General features: G+C 54.3%; 1 protein-coding gene across 1 annotated transcript in view; it reads left to right on the top strand.

Moving 5' to 3' along the window:
• DCHS1 (dachsous cadherin-related 1) overlaps positions 1–15,937 on the top strand; it is a 44,164-nt gene that overhangs the window by 22,948 nt on the left and 5,279 nt on the right. The window contains exons 6-16 of the mRNA XM_065745808.1: positions 91–278; positions 4,458–4,554; positions 4,713–4,870; positions 6,651–7,485; positions 7,761–8,000; positions 8,418–8,543; positions 8,845–9,054; positions 9,604–10,467; positions 10,940–11,053; positions 14,740–14,951; positions 15,130–15,284. Coding sequence (XP_065601880.1) covers positions 91–278; positions 4,458–4,554; positions 4,713–4,870; positions 6,651–7,485; positions 7,761–8,000; positions 8,418–8,543; positions 8,845–9,054; positions 9,604–10,467; positions 10,940–11,053; positions 14,740–14,951; positions 15,130–15,284 — 3,199 coding nt within the window. The remainder of the gene's footprint in view (positions 1–90; positions 279–4,457; positions 4,555–4,712; positions 4,871–6,650; positions 7,486–7,760; positions 8,001–8,417; positions 8,544–8,844; positions 9,055–9,603; positions 10,468–10,939; positions 11,054–14,739; positions 14,952–15,129; positions 15,285–15,937) is intronic.

The raw sequence follows: 15,937 nt of genomic DNA, 5'->3' as shown, positions 1-15,937 counted from the left end.
CCCCTGTGGTGCTGGGCTCACCCTCACACACTCGAGCACAAGCCCTTGTCTAAAGAAGGGCTGAGCTGTGTCCCCACTTCTCCCACGCAGGAGAGCTCAGCACCAAGCACAGCCTGGATCGGGAGCTGCAGTCCAGCTACCAGCTGCTGGTGATTGTGCAGGATGGGGGAGCACCGCCACGCAGTGCCACAGGAACCATCTACGTCACTGTGCTGGACGAGAACGACAATGCTCCTGCTTTTCTTCATGTTGCTGGTGGCCAGGAGCTGCCCGTGCAAGTAGGTGGAGCAGGCTGAGGAGCTGGTGGGCTGGGCTGTGGTCTGGGAGCAGGCAGGGGAAAGGGTGTGGGCAGAGCAGAGTCTCATGGTGGGAGATGAGAAGCCACAGGTTGCTTGCACGCAACAGTTAGGGCAGTCTGGCTAATCTCAGGGAGGATGTGATAAGACAAGCCATGCCCTTGGGAAATACAAACCTTGTGCACAGGGTGGGTGAGGCCTGCAAAGGGCTCTAGGGAAAACAGGACCCAACAGCAGGCAGAAGGTCTGGGTTCACACCTGCCTGCAAAGAGGGGAAGTCAGGGGGAGCCCTAAACCTGAACTGATGGAGCCAAGAGTAGAACACTGACGGACAGGGTGGCATGGGGTTTGTTTTTGTTCTGGGTTTCAGAACCATCACTGCAGCCACTTTGGTTTCTGGGAGGTCAAGGAGGTTCTCTTCAGGTTGCCGAGGTCCCTACCCCAGCTTTCCCTCTTGGTGTGGCACGGTGGCCAAGGTCACCCAGGGCTGAGAGCTCTGCTCTGAGTTATGTCTGTGCTGCTGAAGGGAAGGGGAAAGGAGCAGGCCCTGTCCCCCAGCACTGCTCTGCTCGGCCCCTCTGAAGTGGTGTGTGGCCAGGACACAGCAGCGGAACAGGATGATGGAAGTCCTGCTCTCATCTCTCTATGGAGTGGGAAGCGTCTGCAGCTGGAAGGCTGCACTTGAACTGCACCTTGAAGCTCAGCAGGCTGCCTGCTGAAAGCCACTTGCTCAGTGCTGGGTTTAAAACACCGTGGTGATGGCACTGCTAGCACTCACTGCCTGCAGTCTGCTGAGCGTTCTGTTCTGGGGCTCCTGCAGCATACATGTGCACTACAGTGAGTCCCAGCATTGAGTCACATCATATCCCAGGACCATGATATGCTCAGTGTTTTAGAGCGTGGGAGGTCTCTTTTCTTGCAGAGGTACCACAAAAGCATATGCGTCCTTAAGGAGACAGAGCATGGCTGAGATGGGCTTAGAATTGGGAGGACATGTAAATGTGATGAGAGTTTGAAACAAATTCTTATCTGTACACTTAGATTTTGAGCTCTCCTGGGAGGAAACACTGAAAGAGAAGGGTGAAGCACAGAAAGTGGTTGCTTAAGTGTGATTGAGGTGTATAAGACAGGCTTGGAGGGAAAAGGAAAACCTTAACGATAGGCACAATGGTGATGTATCGATGGCGTGCTCAGAGAACTTGTCATATTGGTGTTCATCAAGCAAAGCAGAGGGAGGTTTCTGTACCAACACCTTGCTTTAAGTGTGATCTGGATTGGCCTCTCCCCCTGTGGGTCTGTGACATTTGTTCCTCAGGCACATGGGTAACGTGTCAGGTGCAGGAGGGGTTCACACAGGGATGGCAGAATCAAATCCTGTGTCTTCTGTAACTGATCCTGCCAGGGATGGTCACCAGGAAAAGGAGGGAGATCAGAGAGAGGTAAATACCTGTGGTCACAGCAGTGTCACTGGGGAGTGCCCAGGGCTGGTCCTTGCTGTTCAGCATTTTCTTGTAGCCTGCAGGATGGATGGTTGTTGGCTGGTGTTACGGGTTTATTCGTAGCGATGAAGGTGAGGTCTCCTGGCGAAGAACAGCAGAAGTATCTTCTTTTAGTGTTCCGTTAGGAAAGAAGATGGAAGATGACATTCACTGTCGCTGACTGGAAAGCGTTAATACACACAGCAAAAAGCAATATATATTTCACTGCACAGTGCTGGGCTCCCAACTGGGTGCTGAACTTAGGGAGAAAACTGAGGCAGCACTGTAAGTGCTTTTTGAAAGTGTCAGCTCAGGTCTTAGCAGCAGTCAGAAATGCAGAGTTTCATCAGAAAAGGAGCAGAGATGGAAATAAAACCTCGCTGTCCTCATCTCAAACTCTGCACGTGCCCTCTGCTCTGCCTCCGTTCCACTAAATTAATGGTAGTGCTAAAAAAAGCCTGAGAAAAGAGTGTTAATGTGATCTCTGGTAGATAATGGTTTCCATGCAGATAGAAAATACTTCAGCATTCTTTGGCATGTTGGAGACTGTGGGAACACGTATAGAGGTGTGCAATGAGTGGCACAGAGAAAGTTGTATGGAAAGTAGAGGTTCCTCTTTTCACAACACGAAACCTAGGCAGCTCTGTAGGCAATGACCGGGCAGCAGGTTTAAAATAAACAACGACAGTACTTTTTCATGCAGAACATAATTAAAATGTGAAATCATTGCCAAAAGTTGCATGGGTTCAAAATTAGATGAATTCATGGAAAGAAAAAAAATCCATCAAAATCTGTTGGACAAAAATATGATGTGTGGCTCAGGAAGTGACTTAGCCACAGACTGCTGGAAGCTGGAAGGCTTTCACAGGAGGATTGTTCCATACGTACCCTAATTCCCACATCTTCTCCATATATACCCCACTGCCACGGCCGGGGTGCTGCTGCTCACCGAGCTGGTTCTCTGAGCTGTGGACCAGGCTGGTATTTGCAGCAGCCTTCGTGGAGAGGGGGCATCTGGCCTGGATGAGCCTGCCTCGTGCTAACTGTGCTAAAGCGTAGGTTTCTGCAGAGGCAGTACAACTTCTATTGTTTATTCCTCTGTTTGAGCATCTGAGATGGCATTTCTAATGGAGCCTGCGTGGATGATGCTTGTTTAACTCCCCCGCTGAGTCACTGCCTTCCTCAAATGGAGTTTGATTCCTGGTGGACGAGCAGTGCGACTCTGTGCACAGCATGGGAGCCTTTGGTATCTCAGTTGAAGGCAACTAGGAACGGGGAGCGAGCTGTGCCCCAGCCTGTTACAGAGGAGGGCATGGGGGGGTCCTCTCAAGCCTAGCTCTGCTGAGAGGTGTCCACACAGATAGTCCTTCTCATAAACAGCTGAGCTATATTTAGAAGGTCCTCTGCCTCCATCACTGCTGTAAAATGCTGTTCCAGATTCCTTGATCTAGTAGTTAGAAACCATCTCTTAATTTCCAGCCTAAACTAATTTCTGACCACTTTATACTCATTTGTTCTTCTGCCAATATTGTGTTTTTGCTTAGAGAGCTCTTCTCTCTCCTTGGAATTTCCCTCCCCTTTCCCCAGTGTTTACAGAGTGCAGTCACATCACTGCTTGGCCTGGATAAACAAGTCCAGCTCCTCTGCCCCCCCCCCCCCCCCCAGCACCACCAGCATTGTGCCAACAGCTTGTGCAGCAGCGTTAACACATGCTTCCCCCCGAGGGCCTGCAGCCTCTTCCCTTGGATTCTTGCATGGATTGTGCTTGTCTTTTGCATCCATGCGTGTGTTGAAGTGGTACCACTCAGAGGTCGGAGAGCTGGGTCTGCGAGCATGATCTGTGCTGCAGGACGAGCATTTGGTCTGTGACAGTGTTGTACTGGTGGGGAAGAGACTGCAGTCTGTGCTGAGTGGAACTCCTTCTGGTGGGGTGTGGGGAGGTGCAAGGTGTCTGTGCCAGGGAAGGAACAGGCTGCCAGCAGGTGTGGGGCGTTGAGGGTACCCCAAATGCTGATGGATGGGGAGGGATGGTAACAGGGACGTGTCCATTTCGATAACTGCCCAGGAAAGGAGTTTCCATGCTGCTCCGTGTGGCTTCTCTCAGGAAGCCCGGAGTGTGGGGTTAGCTGAGCACATGGTGCACCGACACAAAATGGTGGTCTTAAGTGCCTGCAGACAGCAGTGCTAACCTAAGAGCAAAGGAGAGAAGGGAAAATCCCTAAGAGTGTGCAGATGCAGGAAGGAACTGCCTGCTGCATTTCCAGGGATCACGAACCGCCCTGTAGTGGCTGATGGGAGCTGAGGAAACAGGTCCAGTTAGTGCTCAAACATTTCCTTCTGAAGGGCTCTTCTGGGGAAGGGGGGATTTTCCTCCCTGCAGTGGCTTTGGGTGTAACATGAGCAGTGTCCCTGCATCTCCAGGTAGTTCACCTTTGCAGTGTGCACCAAGGCTGTTGAGCTGCACTAAGCCGTGTGGCATCACAGGTCAGCTGGTGGGGCAGGACCTCCCTCACCTGCTTGGCCTCAGACTTCCCCATGTCATCCAGCCTCTGGCACAGCCTGTGGGTCTTGGCTGGGGGGCCGTGCCCTGGGTGAGGTGCATGATGGGTGTAGGAAGGTGCTGTGCTGGGTCTTGGGGGTGGTGTGAAGGGTGTTGCTCAGCTGCTCCCTGGCTGTGCTGCAGGTGCTGGAAGAGAAACCATCAGGACTTCTTGTTGCCTCCCTGCAAGCCAAGGACCCCGATGAGGGTGAGAATGGGACCATCACCTACTCACTAATAGGTATGAGCTGCCAACCTGGCTGTCTGGTGCTGCTCCCTGCCGCGCAGCTGTGACCCGCAGAGGCAGATGGATGCTCTGCCACAGCATGTTCTCTCCCCCATCTCCACGTGCCCCTACCATCCCTCCTCTCCCTGCAGCATTTCACCTTCTCTCCACAGGAGCCTGGGCAGAGCGTTTCACACTGCACATGGCCACTGGAGAGCTGCGGACTGCCACGGTGCTGCGCCGATCCGATCGTGCTGAGTACATCTTCACTGTGACAGCCAGTGATCGGGGCATGGTGCCCTGCAGTACCTCAGCCATCGTTCGTATCCAGGTATCCAGCACCCCAACTGCTCTCATCCCTGCACCATCCACCCCTTGCTCACCTCTTGGAGGACACCATGTAGCTGCTTGGCAGCTTTCCTCGCTACCATCCTTACTCTCCACCACCTTCATCCCAGAGCAGCCACTGCCTTTGCTGAACTGTTGCTCCAGCTCCACCATCTGTGTGGAAAACCTGGGATGGGAAAGGATGGGTCTGGCTGCCACTGCATATCCTCATTCACAAAGTCATCAACATCAGCATTAGTGGTAAACGCTTGTCTTCTCCGGTCTTGGACAGCCAGCCCTGTCCTTGATATGCTGTTGCAGTGGAGATCTTAGAAGTTTCCTTCCTGAAGACATTAATTCTTCCTGGCATTTTAGAGAACAGTTCTCCTGACATGTGGGGTTTTCTTCACGTCTGCCTAACTGTGGTGCTTACTGTCTGGCGTGTTGGCTCACATAGCCAAGTCCTTTCTCTGTCGTAAGCTCTGTTAGTAATGAGCTTAATTTTACAGCAGACTGCAGTTTCCCTCCAGTCAGTGCACTTTCATGGTATGCCATTTCACATCCTGTCGTGTCGTTGCAGTTCCCCTCACCACTTGATGTTCTCATTTGATGTTCTGCTGCTCCTCTGTGCAGGCAGCACCCTGTAACACTGTCAGCGAGCCCATCACGTACACAGCTTTCTTTTATTATTTTATTAAATTAGACCTGCCGTATTTCCTTTGTGCTTGAGGAGAGAAGTGCTGTTAGATTGGCACATCTGCCTTTAGCCATTCTGCGTCACATTTTAAAAACATGTGCTTTTTATGCCATGTCTGTAGCTGTTTTTGTCTTTAAAGTTCTCCTGTGGCCTTCAAAGTAACGAGACCAAGCCAAAGTGCTTGTTTGCATTCCCGTGCTGGAGCTGTTTGCTCGACAGTCACTAGCTCTGATGCTCGTCTAGGCTGATAGTTCTGCTGGATTCTCTTTTTCCCCAGCTCTTTGACATGAGTGCACTGAGTTTTTCGAGACATTTTCCCATCAGAAGACACTATTGCTTTTCACTTTCATCCCTGAATTAATATCAGTATCTTAAATTAGAGTAATAGTAGTATTTATGTATCTTTGGATCATACTAAGTTGTCTTCTCTGTACCTCTCATGTGATTGAGTGTTATTTCTCTTCTTGCCCACTCTTGCTTCTGTTTTACAGAACTGTTCTTGCTGGCATCCGTTTCCATTACAGTTTCTAACCCATCCTCAGCATCACAGCATGGCTGAGGCTGTAGGCACCTCCGTGTCTGTCTGGTCCACTCCCTGCTGCATGGCCACCCAGAGCTGCTTGCTCAGAACCACATCGTGGTGATTTTCGAAGATCTCCATGGATGGAGACCCCACCACCTCTCTCGGCAGCCTGTGCCAGTGCTGTTACCCACCCCGTACTGAAGGACTTCCTGATGAAATCTGCTGTGCTCCCATTTGTGCCCGGTGCTTCCTGTCTTCTCACTGGGTGCCACAGAAAAGAGCCATGCGCTCTCTCTTCAGATAATTATATACATCGATCCTCCAGAACCTTCTCTGCTCAGTCAGCAGCTCTGTCCTTACCTGCCCTAGCTCTCCAGATGAAGCTTGTCTTTCACCCTGTCAAGCCTGTGCTCATTCTCCATGTATTTTTCAGGTTGTTGTTCATCTGTTCGGCCTTGTGACCTGTGACCTGACCTCCCTAAACCTGCAGTCTGCACGTCCCCTCTCCACGGGCTCCCCGGTGTCCCCCCAGAGCGCACCCCTGACTGCTGCCTCTCCTCACAGGTGCTGCCGTCCTCCCGCGTGCTGCCCAGGCCCGATGCTACCGTGCTGACGCTGCAGCCTCTGGAGGGGGTCAGGCCGGGGTCTGTGATCGGCTCGGTGGCACCTCCCGATGCCCCTGCACGAGGACAGCTGACCTACACGGTGGTAGGAGGTGGTGGGGATGGCACTTTCGTTGTTGACAGTGTGACAGGGGAGATCTACGCTGCCCAGGAGCTGGATTATGAGACCGGAGCACGGCACACGCTGCAGGTGAGCGCTGAGGACATGCAGCACGGCTACCCGTCCAGCCGGCTGCTGCTGGTACAGATCCACGTGCAGGACTGCAATGACCAGGCGCCCACCTTCCCTGAAGACCCCATCACCATTGTGGTGCCCGAGAACACGCAGGCCGGCTCGTCTGTCTTCACCTTCCAGGCTGTGGATGGGGACGGGGTGGGCCCGAACAGTCAGGTGCGCTATGCCATGCTGCGCCAGGAGCCCCCGGGCGCCCCGTTCCAGCTCGACAGCCGCTCGGGGCTGCTGACCCTGCGCCACAGCCTCGACCGTGAGGCCGCGGCCTCCTTCCTCCTGGTGGTGGAGGCCACGGACCAGGCCCGCAACGTCAGCCAGCGGCGGTCGGCCGCTGTGACGGCCCGAGTGTTCGTGACTGACGTGAATGACAATGCCCCTGTGTTCCTGTCACCTGCCGCTGTCAGCGTCGTGGAGGACCGTCCGACGGGGTTTGTGGCTCTGCACGTGGTGGCCCAGGACAACGATCTGGGAGAGAACGGGCGAGTGAGCTACTCGCTGCGGGCAGGCAACAGCGACGGCCGCTTCCACCTTAACCCCAGCACTGGTGAGGGCCTGGGAGGATGCGGGGTGACGCCAGGAGCGTGGGGCCTGGGGAGGGTGCAGGTACGTGGGGGAGCGTTGCACGGTGCCCAGGAGAGTATGGGCTGGAGAGCTCAGGTCTCTTGGAGGTACAAAGGACGTGCAGGGTGACCCTGCTGTCTTGAAAGCTGGCTGTGTCGGGCTCCCCTCCATGCCTGCAGACTTGCAGCAGCCCCGTGCTGGGAGTGGTTGGTCTCAAAGGTGTGTGGTCCCAACTCACCCCTCTCTCCGTGTCTGCAGGAGCGCTCTCTGTTGTGCGGGCTCTGAACCGTGAGGAGGTGGTGCAACACAACTTGACTGTGGTGGCTACTGACCATGGCTTCCCACGCCGCTCGGCCACACAGCTGCTCTCCATACTGGTGCTGGATGTCAACGATGAAGCTCCCACCTTTGAGAAGCCTGAGTACGAGGCGCATGTCACGGAGAACCTGCCTGCTGGCAGCCCTGTTCTGCAGGTGCTGGCCACAGACCGGGACCTGGGTGAGGATGCAGGGTTCAGTCGGGGACCTTCTGGAGGCACAGCACACAGGACAGGCTGCGCTCCCTCCTGCCTGGTTTGGAGAACATGTTTGACCGTGGAGGGAGGGACTGTCACCTGGCCTGGCAGTGAGGGATGGGACAGACCCGGGGAGAAGCTCAGAACGAGAACAGTGACTGCAATTCCCTCTGCTTCCCAAGTCCATGCCCTTCGTTCTTTGGAGGTTCTTTGTGCTATCTTCCACAAACTGAACATGTTCCCTCTGCCACACATCTCTCCCCAAACCTTTACTTGCCAGGGCGTGAGATCATCCCCTTGCACAGTGTGACCCCTGGGAGGAAGGGAGTACAGGGCTGTGAGCCAAGTGAGAGGTTCTTGGTGTTGCTACGGGGTTACCTTCAAACATTCTCCTCCTGCAGGTGCCAACGGACAGGTGACCTATGGAGGTCTCTCTGGGGGGCCGTTCTCCATCCACCCACAGACCGGTCTCATTGTCACCACACGTCCCTTGGACCGTGAGGAGCAGGAGCAGCACATCCTGATGGGTATGGCTGTGCTGGTGCATGAGAGGGAGCAGCAGGCACTGGGGAGGGGGAGCTGGAGAGCATGGCGCAGGCAGATGCACATTCTGCACTGCTGGGATTGAGCAGCATTGCAAGGAAGGTGGGACGTGGAAAGTAATGGGTGTCCTGGGGCACACAGAGTTGTTGGATGACTTGAACATACAGAAACGACAGTGCTCCTGTTCTTGGCTGCCCTGTGACTGCAGACAGCTGCATGTGATGGCATTGGTAGTAGCTCCCAATCTGCAGGGTCCTCTGCAGCACTCTTGCTGTGTACCTGCAGTCTATGCCCGGGATGGCGGCCTGCCCCCCAACCTCTCCAAGGCAACTGTGCGGATAACAGTCAGGGATGAAAATGACCACGCACCACACCTGGAGAGTGAGTCCTGCTCTGTGGAGGTACCTGAGAACCAGAGCCGTGTGGCACTCTACACCCTGCGTGCCACCGACCCCGATGGAGATGACAACGGGCGCTTGGAGTACCGTGTGGCAGGTGAGAGCACGGGGACACGGGCAGCTCTATGGCTTTGTTCTTGGAGGAGGGTAATGGCTGCTCACTGTGGGTTGCCAAGAGCTCTGGAAAGCATCACCTGTGGCAATTCCTGTTCTACATCATTCCTCTTCTGCCCCAGATCATGAGTAGCTGCTCCCTTCTCACAACCCTAATTCCTCTGCTCTAGTAAAGAGCACTCCACGATGTGCACAGGCTGCCTTACTCACACTCTGTTTCCCCAGGTTCAGACTAGTTCCTTGCCTCTCTTGCTTGCTCTGGCCCGTGGAATTTACAGATTGCTGAGTCTTTGCTGTTATGCCCTGTCTCATTGCAGCATGGCACTGGCCTGTGAGCTGGTGGAGCCTGTTCTGGCACAACACATGCACTCACACACACGCTGGGGCCTTAGACACCAGCTCACCTTACCCTCCCTGGCAGACTGCACTGGGATGGACTGTGCTGTGCTCTCCAGGCAGCATAGTCCAGGCCTCTCTCTGTGCCAACTTAAAGTTACGTTCATGCTGTCTTGCTATTGTCCCTTTTTTCTAGATGGAGACCCCGAGCAGGATTTTATCCTAGACCCTGTCTCTGGTGTCCTCTCCACTGCACGTGCCCTTGACCGAGAGCAAGTTGCTTTCTACAGCCTCACAGTAGTGGTTCAAGACCACGGCAGCCCACCACGCAGTGCAACCATGTCAGTGAATGTGCGGGTGCTGGACTTAAACGACAATGCTCCTGGTTTTGCTCAGGCCAGCTATGTGGTGGAGGTGCCTGAAGACTTGCCTGTTGGATCCCTGGTGCTGCAGCTGGAAGCCGAGGACCCCGATGAGGGCACCAATGGGCAGGTCACCTACTACCTGGGCAATGAGTCCCTGGGCATGTTCCAGGTAGAGCCGCAGAGCGGACGCATCCGAAGTGCCCAGGAGCTGGACCGGGAACGGCAGCCAAGTTACAGCTTTGTGGCCAAGGCTGTGGACTCAGCACCATGGGAGCCCAAAAGCGCAGCTGTGCGTGTCACGGTCACGGTGCGGGACGTCAATGACCACGCTCCCGCATTCCTGCACAGCCCACTCACCGTCAACTTGTCTCGCCACACACCACTCAAGCAAGTTGTGGCCACCATGAGGGCAGAGGACAGGGATGCAGGTGCCAACGCCTCCATTCTGTATCGCCTCGCCACCCCGAGCTCAGCCTTCTCCATCAACTCCTACACAGGGGACATCCAGCTGCTGCAGCCCCTGAGCTCGCTCAGCCAGCGCCAGCGGACACTCTTCATCCTGGCCACAGACCTGGGCCAACCAGCGCTTTCCTCTACCGGTGTAGTGGTGATCCATTTGCAGGAAGAGCCCTACCGGGGGCTGCGCTTTCCCCGGAGCACCAATGAAGTGATCCTGCCAGAAAATGCTCCCCCAGGTATCCGCTGGGCAGAGCGCTCGGCATCAGCTGAGAGGGAGTGGGATGGGATGGGGAGGGAGGTGGGTGCCAAGCTGGAATCGTTCCAGAGGCTGGAATCCAGACCAGGGAGCACTGCAGAGTCCTGGGAATTTGTGTTGTGCTTTGGGTCGACCCAAGGGATGGCAGGGCCTGACTGGTGCCCTGAGTGCTGGGGGTGATAATCCTGGGAGCTTTTGCCTCAAGATGTTCTGATTGCTGTCGGCAGTCACAGGTGCCCAGCTGCTGCTGGAGTGTCTGCAGCGTTCACACCAAGGCTACAGAAGGGCCACAGAAATGCCCCCAGAGTTTATCATTGGTTCTCACATAATTTGACAGCAGTGTCAGGCAGGACTGTGTTCCTGTAGTATAGCATGTGTTACCTACAAACCACCCTGACCCTCCACGTGCCCTGACTCTCCTGCCCATTCAACACTGCTTCCTTTCCTTCCAGGCACTGCTGTTGCAAGCATCCAGGCTATGCACACGGGGGGCTCTTCTGGACGCATCACATACAGCATTATCAGTGGCAACGAGAAGAATGCTTTCCTTATCCAGCCCAGTTCAGGTACAGCACCGGAACCACCCATGGAAGCAGCAAGGGAGGGTTGGCTGTGCTCTGACAGTGCCTGCTCAGCTATCGCAGCACTCAGAGTGCTCCAAAGGCACAGGAATGCAGCTTATACCTCTGTACTAGTAAATTTAATAGTGTCAGTATTCATGTCTAGACACCATCCCATTAGTGTCCAGAGGATGCTAGTACAGTTCCTGCTGATTGGACTTTTCCTCTGAAATTCACAAGCCCTGCTCAGGAGTTAGCAGAGGCCATGACCATTGTCAAAAGATAATCTGGATGTGCCCCTGCTAGTGTTGGTTGCACCACACGCTTCAAAGGGCAGCCTTTGAAGGGCTGCCCTACCATCAGGGAAGTCCTAGCTGAGTCTGTGGTGAGTGGGGACCTTGCTTGCCCTGCAGTTTAGAAGAGGCTGGCATATGAGAAAGTCTACAGAGCACAGAGGTCAGGCTGAAGTTTCTTGTGCAAATGCAATTTTCTTGTGGCCTGCTGGATGTTTGGGGTTGGAACAGGATTTCAGACCACTCTGGCCATAGTGCTTGTGCCCGTGGCCACTGTCCAGCTCCCTGTGAGCCACTCGCAGTATGGCATGGCATGCTGACCATTTGCACCCTTATTAATGACTGCCAGCCACACTGTCTGTGTCATCATGTGTCCCTTCAGCCACAGTATAGTCACCTTGCTGTCACTGCAAGCCGCTCACCACCCTGTGCTGCTGCTGTGAAGTGCCACTGGACACTGGAAGCATGTGTGAGAGACCAGACCAGGTCACAGCACCTCATAAGAGCAGTCACATCAGTGTGTGTAACTCCAGCCCTGAGGAAGCTGAGCTACAGCTGCAGACTTGCTGCTGTAGCCACACCACATTGAGCTGCCCCCTGGCCTGCCTGCACCCTGCCTGCACCCTGCCTGCACCCTGCCTGCACCCTGCCTGCCCAGGGTGCTGGGTTCCACCTCCCTGCGTGCACAATCTGACTGCGACACTGCGTGCCAGCACCTAGAGTCAGCCCAGCTCACAGGATCACAGAACTGCAGGGCTTGGAAGGGGCTTCTAGAGATTATTGAGTCCAACTCCCAAACAGAGCTCGGGAGCTGGCACTGTGCAGTTCTTGAAACCCAGAAACCAAAGAGACAGATGCAGGAAATGCACTCCGATTCACACCAGTCTTTGTGGAGAGCAGCTGCACCCAGGGCTGGTCCGCTGTGTGAGCTCGGTCCCAGGGGCTGCTGCCATAGCAGTCTGCCTGCCCGATGCTGCACTCAGAAGTGAGAAGTGGAGCTGCACTGGTGCTGCTGTGTTGATGAAGTGCAAGAGGGGCTGGGGGTGTGGCACCTTGGGAAAGTCCTGGTTCATAGGCCAGCAGTCACAGAATGTCAGGGATTGGAAGGGACCTCGAGAGATCATCTCGTCCAGTCCTCCGGCCGGTGCATGAACACAGATTAGGTCACACAGGATCACGTCTAGGTGGGTTGTGGATGTCTTCAGAGGAGGAGACCCCATAACCTCCCTGGGCAGTCTGTTCAGTGTTCTATTACCCTTGCTGTGAAGAAGTTTTGTTCTCATTTATATGGAACCTGCTACGTTCCAGCTTGCACCCGTTGCCCCTTGTGCTTTCATTGGATGTCACTGACAACATCCTGGCTCTATCTTCCTGACACTCCCCTTCACATATTTATAAATATGAATGAGGTCACCCCTCAGTCTCCTCCAAGCTGAAGAGTCCCAGCTCTGTGGTGTCACAGAACACCCCCTGCCGCGTCCCTGTGATCCCCATCCTGTCACATCCCTGCTTGTCTCTGCTTGGGTTATGTCTGCCAGCAGTTCCCCAGACATCCTGGACATGCCCTGGCTGTGCCTCAGTTACTGTGGCAGAATGACTTCATCTCAGTGAGGAAACATTTCCTCCAGCAAAATGTTCAGAACACGGGATTTTTCCCTCCTCAAGTCTCATCTGTCTGTCTGGGAAACACATCTCTGCTTTCTCCTTGGGCAGGAGGCTGCACGCTGTGACTATGCAGGACCCAGAGCACTGTGAGGATGGAGCAGGCACAGGGCAGCTCAGTGTGGCTCCCCAGCCCCACGCTGACTGCCAGCAGTGGCACACTGTGCCTTTGGCTTTAAGCTCTGCTGCAGCAATGAGCCAGTTCCTCCTCGTTATGTTTGGATGCATCGCTGGGAATGCTGCCAGTCATTAGTATAGAACAGCATAGCATAGCACAGAACAGAACAGAAGGGAACTACAAAGACCATTGAATCCAACTCCCTGACCACCTCAGGGATAAATAAAAGTTAGGGCTTATTACTGAGGCATTATCCACTGCCTCCTGAACACCGACAGGCATGTGGCATCGACCACCTCTGCATGAAGCCTGATTCAGTGTCTGACCAGCCTCGTGATAAAGAGATTGTTCCTAATGCCCATCCTGACCCTCCCCATGCCTGGCTCTGTGCTGCTCCCATGCACTCTGCCATCCGTGTTAGCAGGAAGGAGTCCAGCACCTCTCTGTGCACTTGCCCTCCTCGGGAAGTTACAGAGAGCAGTGAGGTCACTCCTTAAACCAGTGTCCTCAGCCTCTCCCTTCGCCTCCCAGTACTTATTGGCTTTGTTGCCCTCATCTGGATGCCCTCATGTAACTTGGCATACTTTTATATTGTGCAGTCCAGAACTGCACATAGTAGTCAAGGTGAGGCCACACCAGTATAGCAGAGAATCACTTTTGTTGACCATCTGGCTGTGCGTTGCTTAATGCATCCCAGAATACAGTTTGCCCTCTTGGCTGCCCGGGCACACGGCTGGCTCACACTGAGCCTGCTGTCAGCAGCACCCCCAGGCTCCTTCCTGCAGCGCTGCTGTGCTGCCTGTGTGTCCAGCAGTGCTCCATCCCAGGTGCACAACCTGTCATTGTCCTTTGTTGAACTTCACGTTATTGCTGATTGCCCAAGCAACTAATTACCTAGGCCTACTTCAGTAGATCATTTAGGAGCCCCGTGATCTTCCTGGGTGGGACAGCAATATGTCATTGCCGGAGCCCACCCTCATGTGGGTGTGTGTCTTCAGGCCCCTTCCTTGCAGGGGAACTGTTCTCAGCCCTTCAGTCTCTTTGTATGGATTCGGTCTAGAGAAACAGTGCAGATAGTTGACTTTAGCCTCAAGGACTTAACATACTGGCTGTTTCAAGCTCAGGGAGGGCAGATTTAGGTTGGATATAAGGAAAAAATCTTCTACAGTGAGGGTGGTGAGGCTGAACAGGTTCCCCAGAGATGTGGTGGATGCCCAATCCCTGGAGACTTTCAAGGTGAGGCTGGATCAGGCCCTGGGCAGCCTGATGGAGCTGTGCTGTCCCTGTGCACTGTGGGGGGGTTGGATACATGATCTTCAGAGGTCCCTTCCAACTCTAAGGATTCTGTGATTCTCTACCAGAGGATGTCCCTGCTGGGAAGACTATTGCATGCTTTAATGTCAATGTAAGGTGTCTGCCCTGAGCATTGCATGGAATTTGTCAGCAGAGCACTGTGGTTTGTGGGAAGGCTTTTGGTTTGAAGGAAACTCAGTGTGCTTCTTCTGTTCGAGAATGGACAGATTGACAGAGGGATGGACTAAGCAAGAGGGAACAAAAGAGAAGGTGAGGGCTGGGGGTGCTGACTTGCCCCTTCTCCCCCCACCCTGCTGTCTCTCCAGGTGCCATCTCAGTTCAGGACTCCAGCAGCCTGGATTTTGAGGCCAGCCCCCGGCTGCGCCTTGTGGTCCAGGCAGAGACAACTGCTTCCTTCAGCTTTATGGCCATAAACCTCAACCTGCAAGATGTGAATGACAACTTGCCACGCTTCCAGCTGCAGAACTATGTGGCATTCATCTGGGAGTCCCAGAGCTATGACTCCCCGGTCATCCAGGTAGCACTGGGGCAAAAACAGGGACGTCTGTTCCCCTGGCTGTCTCTGCCAGGAGGCAGAGGTGGGGCTGTGCCATGGGTCTGAGGCTGGCACCTGTGGATCTGTGTGTCTAGCTTTGGAGAGCCATTGTTTACAGGGCTCCGGACTGCACTGCTGAATCTCTCCCGTTGCTTTGCAGGTCCTAGCAGATGATCTGGATCAGGGAATGAATGGGCAGGTGACTTATGCCATCAACCAGTCCCTGCCAATGACAGGCTTGTACCACATCGATCCTCAGACCGGTGCGATCACCACTGCTGCCATCCTGGACAGGGAGATCTGGTCCCAGACCCGGTGAGTAGAGCCAGACCAACAGATAAGAAAGGGACATAGGAGCAGCATCCCCAGGGTTGCAGAGGATACTTGGCTATTTGGTGCCACACCAAACTGTTGCCAAACAGAAGGAACCTGGACTAAGTAGTAACCTGAGTAGCAAATGAGGGCATGACAGTTGGCTGTGAGGTGAGCCTGAGCTCCATTCAGCCTGGCCTGTGCAAATCTGAGCAGACTCTTCAGTAGTTGCAACCATTTCCCTTTCCTGTCTGTTTAATCCAGGTTAGTTCAGTTTCTGCCCACGCCCACACACTGACCCTCGTGCCCTACCACGTGTCCCCCAGGAGCTATGCATTGGCCTCAGCCCTCTTCTAAGCCCCCCTACTTTCAGTCCAAGTCCTCTGGATCCCTCACCACATACACAGGTTCTTTATTCCTCCAGTCAGTCTAACCACAACTGTGTAAGACAGGTTTCCATCCTCCCCTACCTCTATACACAAGCATGGCCCAGATACAAGGAACAATTTCTACCACCCTTCCCCAGCCTCATTCCCTTTTCCATATCCATGCTGCACTGCTCCACGTCTCCATCCCCTTTTCTGAGGCATGGAAGGTATTCATTGCATTCACGTACTCATCACTGCTCCGCTCAAACCGAGGCTCCATCTGTTCCC

Source organism: Cyrtonyx montezumae, unplaced genomic scaffold, assembly GCF_038088225.1.
Source record: "Cyrtonyx montezumae isolate F1298 unplaced genomic scaffold, pur_monq_1.0 scaffold_37, whole genome shotgun sequence".
NCBI lineage: Eukaryota > Metazoa > Chordata > Aves > Galliformes > Odontophoridae > Cyrtonyx > Cyrtonyx montezumae.
The sequence above is the reverse complement of the archived record's forward strand: the minus strand, read 5'-3'. Positions and strand labels throughout refer to the sequence as shown.